Below are 13,512 nucleotides of genomic sequence, written 5' to 3' on the forward strand. Positions count from 1 at the left end.
CAGAGGAGCCTGGCGGGCTACAGCCCATGGGGTCGGAAGAGTCGGACATGACTTAGTGACTAAACCACCAGTGATAAGGTTATGTAGCCTCTAAACACTTGCTTTAAGATTTAAAACTATATAAATTTATTTCTCAGATGAAGTTTACTCACCTAAAAGGTGTAAAGTACATACACACACTGTGGTAATTCTCTATCTACATGGCCTCATTGACTTTTACCCTGTAACTCTTCCATCCCCACCCCTTCATCCATCATCCTAAAACTTGACTGCCATGTATTAGTTACAAAGTATCAAAACACAGTGTTGTCAGTTTCTGCCTGATGCTGATTTGTAATAAATTTTGTGATTCTAACAGATTCATTTCTTAAAAGTAACATCAGTTTTCCCCACTATCCAGCAAAGCTCTTTAACATTGAGTCTTACCAGCACCCTGAATTTTTCAGCAGAAACCAAAAGCCAGTTTTAATTCTCTCATATGGGCCAATGAAGAGCTTTCCTAGAGATATCTGAGGAACCATCAGATACTCCTTAGGTTTAGTCTTCGACAGAGCACCAAGAGATGAGGAAAAGCTTTTTGAAAGAGGAGCTCCTAAACCCATTCCTACAGTTTATTTGGCAAATTCATACTACATGATGACAAGCACATGCATTAAAATGTGTATTTGAAATAATGTAAAAAGTTATTTACACAACTACAAATATAATGTGTATTTTTTAAAGTGAAAAATGGAATATTTCCTGCCATAATAGTAAACAAGGATGTCACAGTCTCAGTGACTACAGCCCTCTAATGGGAGCTGGTGAGTCCTAAGGGCACTTAGGAAGGAGAATACCTGTGATCTCAGAGCATTTCTCTTAGGGAGAAATGAGAGATGTTGAGATGCTGTCTCCTTGGCTTGAAGTCCTAAAATTTCCTGCTGAATAAAACATAACTCTCAACTTTTAGGTTATGAATATTTTTTAAGTCGACAAAAGAGAGCAGGACCCTGTGGGGCCCTCCTGGGTACAAATTCTGTGTTCCCCATTTCTTGTTTGTATAGAGAATAAGCTTCACTCAGTATCCTTGACCTTCTCTGAATTCCAAAGAGCAGATTAAAGTAGTTGTTTATTAGGGGAGGGAAAGAATGCAGAAACTAAGGAGGAATTGACAAGAAACAATAGTACAACCGTAAGGCAGGGTCCTGGCTCCTCCTCAAGAAATGCGCGTGTAAATCTGCGCTCGTGCTCAGTCGCACAGTCATGATGGGGGAAACTGACTGAAACTGTCCACCCAGGCCAGGCACCATAGTCACCATTTTCATGAGTTATTTTATGACAGGAGGTCCTGGTAAGGAATATGGAACTAATAAGCCATCACCAACTGGAAGAGTTCAGAAAAGGTCAGAAGGAATCACCATATGTCCTACCACCTCCCAGAATCCTTCTTTCTGGCATCCATCTTGGCTGAGCAAGGCCTGCACCACCAGGAAGGACTCTGAGTCATAATGATTGGCCAAAGAAAACCTGGAAATTAATCCTATCACCATAAAACCTGAGACTGCGAGCGACGCGGCAGAGCAGTTCTCCTGGGTTCCCTTAACCTACTGCTCTTCGCCTGGAAGCCCCTTCCCAATAAAGTCTCTTGTTTTGTCAGCATGTGTGTCTCCTTGAAAGAAAACCTGGAAATTAATCCTATCACCATAAAACCTGAGACTGCGAGCAACGCGGCAGAGCAGTTCTCCTGGGTTCCCTTACCCTACTGCTCTTCGCCTGGAAGCCCCTTCCCAATAAAGTCTCTTGTTTTGTCAGCATGTGTGTCTCCTTGGACAATTCATTTCCAAGTGTTAGAAAAGAGCCCACTTTTGGATCATGGAAGGGGTTCCCCTTCCTCCAACAGTCGCGTCCGACTCTTGGCGACACTAGCCTGCCAGGTTGCTCTGTCCATGGGATTCTCTAGGCAAGAATACTGAAGTGGGCTGCCATTTCCTTCTCCAGGGGATCTTCCCAACCCAAGTATCCAACTAGCATCTCCTGTGTCTCCTGCATTGGCAGGTGGGTTCTTTCCCACTGAGCCACCTGGGAAGCCCCAAAGAATACACATAACAATATTTTTGAGCTCTTCTGTAGGAACAAAAGCCTCCACTCAAGTGGAGGATGGTAACTTCAGGCTGAGTACAAGACTCATTTTACCTTACCACCAACCGATCAGAAGAAAGTGGAAGATAATGAAGATGTTGATACCCTTCCCAAATGATTCTCCACTTAAAAATTTTCATGATCACAAACACAAACAAACTTAAAAAAAAAAAACGTTCATGGTTGAGCAGAATCTTTGGAGTTGGCTTTTGGACAGGTGTCTGCATCTCCCCAGGTTGCTGTCCTCCTGAATAAAGCAACCTTTCCATGCCTACCAGCACTTGTCCTTTTGAGTATTGGCTTTTGAGTACTGAGCAGCCGAATCTGAGTTTAGTAATATGCTCATAAACCAAACATGACAGTAAATTTGAAGGACTGTGGAGTATGTAAGACTGAGCAAGGAGGCATGAGTCAAGGGTCAACAGGCATATGTAGGAATTTAGAAGGTAGAAACAGGAGCTGAAGGCACCAGAAAGTCCCCACAGGCTTCTTGGAGTATCCACTTCAGACTAGATTCAGAAATTTGCCTTTACATTATCCCGGAGATGGTTAGGTCCAGGGATACTGACAAACACTAACCAAGTTCACAAGGGTTGCTATATAAATTCAAAGGCCAATTTATTTAATTTACAATAAGATTTACAACAGTTATAATACTTTGGCCACCTGACGTGAAGAACCGACTCATTGGAAAAGACCCTGATGCTGGGAAAGGTTGAAGGCAAAAGGAGAAGAGGGTGGCAGAGGATGAGATGGTTAGAGAGCATCATGGACTCAATGGGCATGAATGGGGCTCGGGGACTTGCACCCAACTCATGCATTTGGTGAAGGGCCCATCCTGCTGTACATTACATCTTCATTCAGGGGTAAGGAGGAGGCCGTGGCTAAGTGAATGCCAACAGAAAAAGCTACAGCAAATTCTGAACTGGCTCCTTCAGGATAGATTTCTGGAGCCAAACTTCTCTGAGGGCTACTCGTCTAGATGTCCGGGGGCATTTGTAATTACTTCATGGTTCTGTCATTTATAGACTTGTCAGTCTTCCTCAGAGTCAGCCAGCATCTTCTCCTCACTGCCTCCAAGGAGAGGCCTCCTCCTCCTCCTTGGTTCTTTCTCTTCCACTTCTGCTTGTTTAATCACTAAGTCATGTCCATGTGGGACACATGTTGAATCTGCATCTGCTGCATTGCTGGCAAATGCTTTACCACTGACCCACTGCGGAAACACATTCCACTTCTGCTCTTCGGGGCCTGAGTCAAAGGCCACCTCCTTGAAGAGACCTCTCCTTGCTCTGATTCCCATTCACTTTGTCACATGCACAATAATACCAACAATGGTTAAAGCTTACTGAGTACCTTCTATGTGCCAGACGCTATGTTAAACACTACATACATTATTTCCTTTAATCAGCAAGTCAATCCCTGAGGTCTGTTACTACTTTAACTGTATAGGTAAGGAGACTCTTTGAGGATGAGGGGCTGGTCAGGCAGCTTCCAAGAGACAGGGTTTGAGGGCAAGCCTCTTGCCCTCACGAGAGCCATTCTCTCACCATTTCACATGTACTGCCCTTTTTGTTTCTATCTTTATATAATATATATCTATATTCATGATTATGTGCTTAAAACTTAAGTTTCTTAAATAATACTTCCCAGCCCATGTGCCATGCACTTTATTCTATTTTACTTTGTTTTTTAAAGGCTAGTGGCATCACCGACTCAATGGGCATGAGTTTGAGCAAGTTCCAGAAGTTGGTGATGGACACGGAGGCTTGGTGTGCTGCAGTCCATGGGGTCACAAAGAGTCAGACACAGCTGAGTGACTGAACTTTTAAAGGCTAATTTAACCCCCTAAATTGAGTTCATGATCTATAGTAATGGGTGGTACCCTAGTATGAAAAACACTTTAGGCACTGTTCTCTGAAACAAGTAGTAGTAAGACATAAAACCAAAGATATGGTTTGGAAAGATAAAATTAAGCAGCAGCAAAAATGGTTAGAAAAAAGGAGACCTGTGGAGAATGCAGCAATAATACAGGAGAGAAAATGGGAATGGAGAGAACATTTTAGCAGCTTTTGTTTAAGAATGACTATTACCCGGGTGGTGTTAGTGGTAAAGAACCCACCTGCCAATGCAGGAGACATAACAGACGCAAGTTAGATCCCTGGATAGGGAAGATCACCTGAAGGAGGAAATGGCAACCCATTCCAGTATACTTGCCTGGAGAATCCCCACGGACAGAGGAACCTGGAGGGTCCATGGGGTCGCAAAGAGTCAGACACAGACTGAAGTGACTTAGCGTGCATGGATGCATTCTGAACTTACTGACTGAATATGCAGGGTAAGGGAGAGGGCAGAACCAGAGATATAACTGTGGTTTCCAGCTCAAGTGGCTCAGTCCTGTCTGCCTTTTACCCTAGATCAGGCTGGGAAAACAACAATCTAGCCTGTGTTGTTTTTTATATGGCCAGCTAGCTAAGAACACTTTTTAAATTTTTAAAGAGTTGTGGGGAAAAAAAGGAGAAGAACCAAGAAGAAGAGATCACATATAAGCAAAAGCCTGAAACATTTGCTGTGTGGCCCTTAACAGAAAAATTTGTTGACACCTGTACCAGAGAAGAAGCATTTTGAGAACAGATTCATATTTTAATCCTTTTAATTTAACCACAGGACCTGACATAACAGCCCCTAAAATGTTTTTAGAATGAAAGAAGAAATGTGTGGTGGATAAGACAAGATTCCTGAAGTTCTCCTAGACACACAGGTTAGAGCTTCCACTTTTCCATTATCCTGGGGATTAGTGTGGTGTTGTAGTGACATCAACTGGTGTCCATTACAAAGACAGGGCATCACCCCTAAGGTTCCTGTCCGAAAGGGGTTGCAAAACTCCACTACCAATACTCTCATGGGAAACTTGAAGAGTTCTGAAAGTTCTCTTTGTCATGAGCAGCACAACTGTGGCCAATGAATAGACAACACAAAGTACATAGATTTACTATCAGTTCAGTTCAGTTCAGTTGCTCAGTCGTGTCCGACTCTTTGCGACCCCATGAATTGCAGCACACCAGGCCTCTCTGTCCATCACCAACTCCCGGAGTCTACCCAAACCCATGTCCATCGAGTCAGTGATGCCATCCAACCATCTCATTCTCTGTCGTCCCCTTCTCCTCCTGCCCCCAATCCTACCCAGCACGTATATGTAAAAGGTATGCTTGGGGTGTCTGCTCTGCTGCCATCCATATAGATGTAGTCTCCAGGCTATGGCCAGCCCTCTCATATGTCCCTGTAACTCTGATCTGAGGCACAATGATGGGACAACCAAAGTTGGGCAAATTAGATTATCTCTGAAGAATTACAAATTGATGGATTGAGGAACATATTCTGGGATGGTCCCTTGAGAGGAGCAGATGTGAGTATAGAGGCTGAGGAATGGCCTAGGGCAGGGACAAGTGAAGAAGCTGGCTGCAGCACACTGAAAAAAGATACCCAGAGGGAGGCAGAGACCAGAGGCAGAAATAGAGGATAGCCTGACGTGCCAGGTCCAGCCCCTGAGAGATCTGACTGTCCCTGGGTACCATGAGGTCATCCCGTGCTCTGCTGATGCTCCCTGTTTTTGCATACATTAGCTTGAATGGGCTTCTTGTTACTTACAGCCTAAAATATTCTGACAATGACAGTAGCATTTAAAATATCCTGTCAATGAAGTGGCACTTCTCTTTCCCTTGAACATCATACACAGGCTCTGACAGCTCACCTGAGTTTGGGCTGTAGTTGCAAAGCTGGACATATCGGATTGGGGGGGTGGCAGGGGCTCTTGACTTTAGAACTCCTGACAAAGGATTTTCAGAGAGGACCATTCCTTTAGCACCTCTTGAGTCTGAAGGTTGTGATCCTAACAAGATGGGAGATGTAACCACCCAAATCAGTGTGTATACCTTGTTTTGATTCTAAATTGTACAAACCAACAGTGAAAAGATGTTTTTTGAGATAAGAGGGGACATTTGAATCTAGACTGGATTTCCCATCATATTAAGGAACTATTCTTAATTTTGTTAGAAGATATAATGACATCGTGATTGTGTTTACAAAAGAAGTCTAATTTCATAAAGATGTGTACTAAAATGTTTACAACATCTGGGGTTTTGTTTAAAATATTCCAGCAAAAATAAGCAACAAAACAAAATCCCTGAAAGCAAACAAAATATTTTGCTTTTGGAGATTAAATATTAATCACTGATGAAGCTGAATGATGGATACATGGGGGTTCACTATTACCCTATTTTCTCTACTTTTTGTGTTTGAAATTTTTCATAAGAACTTTAGGTAGATATATGTATATATAATTCATATATGTCTATACATATATAATTTCTATATGTAATATAAAACCTAGACAGTGTATTAAAAAGCAGAGACATCATTTTGCCAACACAGGTCCCTATAGTCAAAGCTACGGTTTTTCTAGTGATGTACGGATGTGAGAGTTGGGTCATAAAGAAGGCTGAGTGCCAAAGAATTGATGCTTTTGAACTGTGGTACTGGAGAAGACTCTTGAGAGTTCCTTGGACAGCAAGGAGATCAAATCAGTCAATCCTAAAGGAAATCAACCCTGAATATTCATTAGAAGAACTGAAGCTGATGCTCCAATACTTTGGTCACCTGATGTGAAGGGCTTACTCATTGGAAAAGACCCAGATGCTGGGAAAGATTGAAGGCAAAAGTAGAATGGGGAGGTAGAGGATGAGATGGTTAGAAAATACCACTGACTCAATGGACATGAATTTGAGCAAACTCCAAGAGATACTGGAGGGCAGAGGAGGCTGGTGTGCTGCAGTCCATGTGGTTGCAAGGAGTCAGACATGACTTAGTGACTGAGCAACAGCAACGTTCATCAATAGAGACAAGTGTACCACTCTGGTGGAGGATGTTGATAATCGCGGAGGCTATGAATATGTAGGGGCAGGGGACACATGGGAACTCTACCTTCTGCTCAATTTTGCTGTGGATCTAAAACTGCTCTAAATAAAGTATATTTAAAAGGAAATGCAGATTACACACACACACACACACATACACACACACACACACATACTCACAAAATATGTCTCAAGTCCACACCTTCTATTTCCATTGTCAACATCTTGGTTCAGATGGGAACCACCTCACCTCACCTCATCACTTCATCACTTCTCCCCTGGACCAACCTCTAACCAGACCAGGCTTGCCTCACATTGAAGCCTGAGTGATCTCTCTCAAACAGACAGTTTTGTCCCTCTCCCAGCCCAAACCCCGCAGTGGTCCTCCAAAGTTCTCAGCATCAAGTTCAAACTCCACAACATGGTCTGCACAGGGCCTGCATCATTGGCCACTCTCTCTAGGGCAGCTACAGGGAACTTCTCCCCCTTGCTCTGTTTCTGCTCCCCCTGTTCCAGGGGCCTCTTCCCCCTTCTGTACCTCTTTTAGCTAACTTTGACTCATCCTTCAGGTGTCTATGTGAACAGCTTTTCTTCCTGAACATCTGCCTTGATCCCTTCTGTCTGGGTTAGGTGCCCCTACACTGTGCTTTCTTAGCACTCCATCACCAAGTGTCTAGTTATTGACCTCTGTGCTCCATTAGACTGAGAGTCTGAGTGAACAGGGATGGCATCTGCCATGTTTTTTGTACCTCTAAGCATGTGGCTCATGTCTTAGAGACAGTAAATGCTTACTAAACAGTAGTTGACTGAATGAGTGACATTTGTTGACATCTGTGCTAAGAACTTTCAGCTCCCTCCTCTGCTTTCTACATAGAGAGGGCATCTCAGGCCCTTTAAGGGTGATTCCAGGTGAGTGGCAAGACCAGAGGACTGGGCTCCAGATGAAGAGGGCAAATGATGTTAGGAGAACATTCTACAAGGCTGTAAGCAGGAGCAGTTTCAGAGTTGAAGCAAAATTAAGGCTTCCTTTTCCATCAGGTACAGAGTGAGAAAGCATCTCTGCCTGTGTGTGGAGAACCATTCAGGGCTTTTGAAAATGTACTAAGCTGACCTACTTCTCCTGCCCCTCTTTCTGCCTTTTCCTGATCACAGCAGGAATATTTTCAGAGCGTATGTGCCTTATAAGAACATTCCGGCAAGTTCAGCTCAGGTCTGCTGAGTTGAGATCAGAGGCAGCTTGGATCTGGAGTTCACTTTCAGAATTCGGGGAAGGCTCCAATGTCTATTTTTTGAGTAACCCCAAAAGCCCCTCTGCGCTGCCTGGCTTCCAGTCCAGATCATCCTCCTTCCCTTCCTCCCCTGCAGTCAGGCAGATCCAAGCTTGAGAGACCATGTAATTCTGGGTAAATTGTTTGCTCACAGTGAGGGAGTCCCCCCAACCCCACCCATCCAACCCTCCCTTCAGGCAAGGTCAGTATCAGCAAAGAGCCAGCTGCGCTCCCCTCCCGGAAACCCTAAAGAGACAAACTTAATAAAAATCTATTTTATTAACAGCCTGACCTACCAGCATTGATCACGTTAGAAATGACGCCCACATGCACACTCCCAGCCACGCACACAGGGACCAGGCTCAGCCGTTTAAATCTGTCCAGTGGTGATTCCTTCTCTAAGGGCCCAAAACATCCCCTCAAATTAATAACCCCCAGAAAGCAGTGCTGGGGAAAATTCCTTGCGGATTTGAGATTTTCACTCTGTTAATCTCCTAACTCAATAAAGCAAGCACTCTCCCAACAAATTAAATACTTTTATTAAAGGGTGCCCTCCCCCAATCTCTTTGACGTGGGTACAGACCTGCAACCCTCTCAGGGTCTGAGTGTCCATGGGAGGGGTCATTCCTGCGTTTTATCATTTTCTCCTGTTATTCTAAGGAGGCTCAGAACCCACTGGGATTTGCTGGTTCTTAGATTCTGGAAACTTCTGAGACCTCTGGCTTCCCTGAGTAGATTGCACAACTTGTCAGCTGAGGGCAATTCTTACCATTCTCTGGTGGGGGTGACAGGCCCCCATGCACCTCTCCTGTTGCAGTCTGCCAGGAGGAGCCTCCAGTACAGCTGTCCAGGCAAAGGTGGACTGGCTGGCCAGTAACCACATCTTGTCTCTGACCTCTGCAGAGGCCTGCTGCCCAGACCTCCAACAGTGAGCTGCAAACCAGCCAGGGTGAGCTAGAGAGATGGTTAAAGGGGGAGAAGGTTTTCCCTGGTGGCTTAGACGGTAAACAATCTGCCTGCGATGCGGGAGACACAGGTTTGATCTTTGGGTCGAGAAGATCCCCTGGAGAAGAGAATGGCAAGAAGGGTAGAGGAAGGAGCTCAAGATAAGGAGGACTGAGTGGCTCTCCCCTGAATGCTTCCTTCCTCAAAAATGACACTCAAGATGCTACTCTTTCCATCAGCCTGGCATTGGGTTCGGCTGTTAAACTTCCTCCAGCCTCCAGTTTCCCCTCACTGTGGGTTTGAGGAGCTACTTGGGTTACACCGGGGGCCCTTCCCAGGTCTCTTCAAATACTGTCCTTGGAAAGCTGCCTGTGGAGAAACACCCACACCCATTGCAGATGGCAATGCCAGGCCCCTTTATATTTTATAAGGGGCCTTCTTCCAGAAACATCATTACCTACAGTTTATCACTTTCATTTCAGGGTCTATAGTGTGCAAGGCTCTATGGATCCACACTCAGATTAGAAACTGGGTATTTCATCTATGGCAACAGCCATGTCTCTGAGGGCCTGAGGCCTTCTCAGCAAAGGTTCTGTGTGTGCGAGTGATAGGCACTCTTGGGGGCCTGGCAATTATTGCCAGGGGTTCTGAATGCACACCTTGCCCAGGATAGGGAGAAGTCACCCTCTTCCTACTAGGCACTGGAGAAGGCCTTTCTCAACTTTTGTTCTCTCAATATGCCCCGCTTTGGACAAGAAAGGCATTTGCCCAGGGAGTTATAAACCTTCAGAGGCATTAAGCCACAGTAGCCCACACTGGGCCCCTGGGCATTTGAAATGTCCTCCCCTCACTTATCAGCCCTGGATGGATGTCCTGGGCTCTGTGGTTGTCCCTGTTTATCTCTCACAGCAGTCAGATTCCCTCCAGACTTAAGTCCTCCCATGGAAATCAGAACAGAGTCCCTAGAAGTTGAAGGAAGGGGAGAGAGGTGGCTGGGAAAATGGGGAAAACATGACGAAGTGCATAAGCTCTCAAGTTGGAGACTCAGACAGCCCTGGACTGGCATCCAGACTTGGCTACCTGCATGCTCTGACTCTCGCATTGATTTGACTATTAGTCTCACTATCCTCAACTATGAAATGAAGATATTAATATTTCCTGCCTCCCCAGGGTCATTGTGCAGATTGAATGAGAGGAGCCTGTGAACTGTTAGCATGCAGTAAGCGCTCCTTGAATGGGCTGATAAGAAGAGGCTCCATACCTTCCTGACAGGGCTTGGGCCCAGCCATGAGGCTAGGAATTCATTCTTTCTGAGGCCTGCAGGAATTTGCTAGTCATTCAATGGCCTCTTTTTCCTCCCAGGAAAGACTGGAGTGGGGGAAGCTTGGGAATGTCAAAATCTGCTCCTTGTTCTATAGAACAACTTCTGAGGTGAGTGAGTTTGGTAGGTGAGGATGGGGCCCAGGCTCTGATTGGGGCAGCTGCCAGATTCTGGGTGCTGTGGTGGCTCCCAGGCAGAGACATCTTGGGCACAGCTGGCAGTAAGTCCAGGCATTCTCAACTGGGGCAATATCAGCCCCCCCCGGGGGGGGGGCCAAAAAGCATTCCTAGGAGAGCAAAAAAGTTTAAAATATTGTTTGTGGGGCTCCAAAGCTCAACCCTAACTGAAAAAATATAATTTCTCAGCATTGCATTTCTCTCATTAGAAAAAAAATTTAATTCTATTTGAACAAAGTTAATTTTAATTACAAATTTGGGTGTGGGGGCATTAGTACAAAAAATGTTGAAGAACGTTGTTATATTCTGTCTTCTAGACACTCAATTTCTGTCCCAGGGTTCCTCCTCTTCTCCCCAGCCCTTCCTGCTGCCCCTTCCTATATCCTGCCTTCTCCCTGGGCCCTAGGCAGCATTTGGCATTGCTAACCGGTCTAGTTCAGAGGCCTCTGTGCCCCAGGCACCGGGCACGGCCAGCACTATTCCTTACCCTGATTCTCCGCTGGCTCCCGTGACTTCACTGCGTGGTCCCCTCCAGCTGTCTGGCTCTCCTCTCTCTTCTATCGCCCCTACACACAGCTCCTTCTGATCCCCACGTGCGCCTCCATAGCTCCACTCTGCTTGTCCTGCTGCGAACTCTACCAAGTCCCTTTGCTTCAGTGCCCACTGGAGCACCCGACTGGATTTTTCCTGGGACACATTCTCTTTCCTCCAGGCAGCACTCACATCTATCCCAGCCTGCTTGGTGCTTTCCCTTTCACAACATTTAGTTTGACATGAAAGGATATATGCCCTTGTGTTATTCTCTCATAGTTTCAAGGGTGTCTGTTCTGCTTTCCCACCTGGATCTTCATTTCTCCGAGGATGAGGCAGTCATAAGCTTCTGTTTGCTCCTTAGTGTCCAAACCATTCTGGACACCAAGGAAAGGCAGGTAGTGGGTCTCTAGGGGCCAAGAATTGCCCTGGCAGGACTCAAGGTCCGAAGTGCCACTGGTCAGCTCAGCCCAGGCCCAGGCAGACTGCCGTGGGAAGCCCCCTCTGCCGCCCTCCAGGGAGGGACTCACCTGGCCGACTCCTTCCATTCCATCTGGTCTCCGTCATGCTGCAGAGTGTCCATCTCTGTGAAGAGGGTGGGGTTGGGAGCCTCATCTTCCTCCCCCAGGATGTCCTGGAGCTGCTCAGCAGCTGGAGACCCTGCAAAACAAGGGCAGTGAGCTCTGCTGAGTGCACTGTGGGAGGTGGAGGCCTTTATGGAGCAGGAGCCAAGGGCAAGGGGAAAGTATTTCCTATTCAATAAGACTAAGTCCACCTTCTGGGTGAAGCTAGAGTTGGATGTGGGTGGATGTGGGTGGCATATTCTCCCAGATAAAAGAGATGAGAGGATTTAGTCTGTATTCAGACTCCAGGGACTTGTAGCTGACACCAAAGAAAGATGGAAAACGGCCAAAGCCAGGGCAGCATCGAGGATAGGGAACAGAATAGATAAGCGAGGTGAGAAAAACTCTGCCCCAACTTCAGAATAACGGAGGGATCCCTTTGTCATCTCCCACATTGGCCTTAAAGGGGCAATCAGCCCTGTGAAAGGATGTGCTTGCACCAGTGTGCCATGTGGGCCCACCTTCTTCATGGGCAAGATGACAGTCTGTCCCTGAACTCCCAGTCTGCTCTCCAACTGCCCAGGGGGTGTTGCCTCCTGGGGGTCTCTCAGGCACCTCAGGTCAGCATTCAAACACAGAACACGCACCCTTCCCCAAACACACTTCTCCAGTCTTCCCTGTCTCCTTCTCTGCCGTGCTCCCTCCCTTCCTTCTTTCTCTCACTTAATATTTAATGAATGTCTACTATGTGTCAGGCATTGGTCTAGGTGCAAGGAAACAAAGTTGTGAAGAAGGCCCATATATCCTTGATCTCTTGAGCCTCTCCAGTGGCAGATACAGACAACAAACAAGTAAACAAATCTATAAACAGTCACTTCAGGTAGTGATAAGTGTTCTGAAAAAAAGAAAAGACCATGAAGCTACATTAGATAGCAAGATCAAGAAAGGCCTCTCTGAGGAGGGTATATTTCACCTGTGACTTGAAAAATGAGAATGAGCCACTTCTACAAGTGCTGGAAGTGTGCCTAAGGTCTGAGGTAGAGCATGCTGGTTAGTCGGAGAAGGCAATGGCACCCCACTCCAGTACTCTTGCCTGGAAAATCCCATGGACGGAGGAGCCTGGTAGGCTACAGTCCATGGGGTCGCTAAGAGTCGGACACGACTGAGCGACTTCACTTTCACTTTTCACTCTCATGCATTGGAGAAGGAAATGGCAACCCACTCCAGTATTCTTGCCTGGAGAATCCTAGGGACGGCGGAGCCTGGTGAGCAGCTGTCTATGGGGTCGCACAGAGTCGGACACGACTGCAGCGACTTAGCATAGCATAGCATAGCATGCTGGTTAGTGTACCCAGAGCATGGTCAGCCAGAGACAGAGAGACCTATCATGTGACATCAAAAGCATGACTGTGTACCCAACTGCATAGGTAGACACCCAGGATCATTCTCACCTCACCTCTTTCTCTCACCTCCACTCCCACATTGAAAGTTTTTGAGAATCCTTTTCTTCCTCACCAATTCCATTGCCTCTGCCCTGGTTCAGTCTCTCACTGACTCTCTTTTGTTGTTGCTGTTCAATTGCTCAGTTATGTCTGACTCTTTGTGACCCCATGGACTGCAGCATACCAGGCTTCCTTGTCCTTCACCATCTCCTGGAGCTTGCTCAAACTCATATCCATT

The 13,512-nt window shown here is 46.1% G+C and overlaps 1 protein-coding gene across 7 annotated transcripts in view; it reads right to left on the bottom strand.

The window, feature by feature from the left end:
* The window catches only part of SLC4A5 (solute carrier family 4 member 5), a 125,840-nt gene that overhangs the window by 57,137 nt on the left and 55,191 nt on the right, over nt 1-13,512 (bottom strand). For all 7 annotated transcript variants that reach the window (XR_014083521.1, XR_014083522.1, XM_081595765.1 and 4 more), the window contains one exon: nt 11,800-11,929. Coding sequence is in view for 5 of the 7 variants with exons in the window: in XM_081595765.1 (XP_081451891.1) it covers nt 11,800-11,929 (130 nt within the window). In the remaining 2 variants the exon portion in view is untranslated. The remainder of the gene's footprint in view (nt 1-11,799; nt 11,930-13,512) is intronic.

This window comes from Giraffa tippelskirchi, chromosome 4, assembly GCF_054371585.1.
Source record: "Giraffa tippelskirchi isolate mGirTip1 chromosome 4, T2T-mGirTip1v1.2.pri, whole genome shotgun sequence".
NCBI lineage: Eukaryota > Metazoa > Chordata > Mammalia > Artiodactyla > Giraffidae > Giraffa > Giraffa tippelskirchi.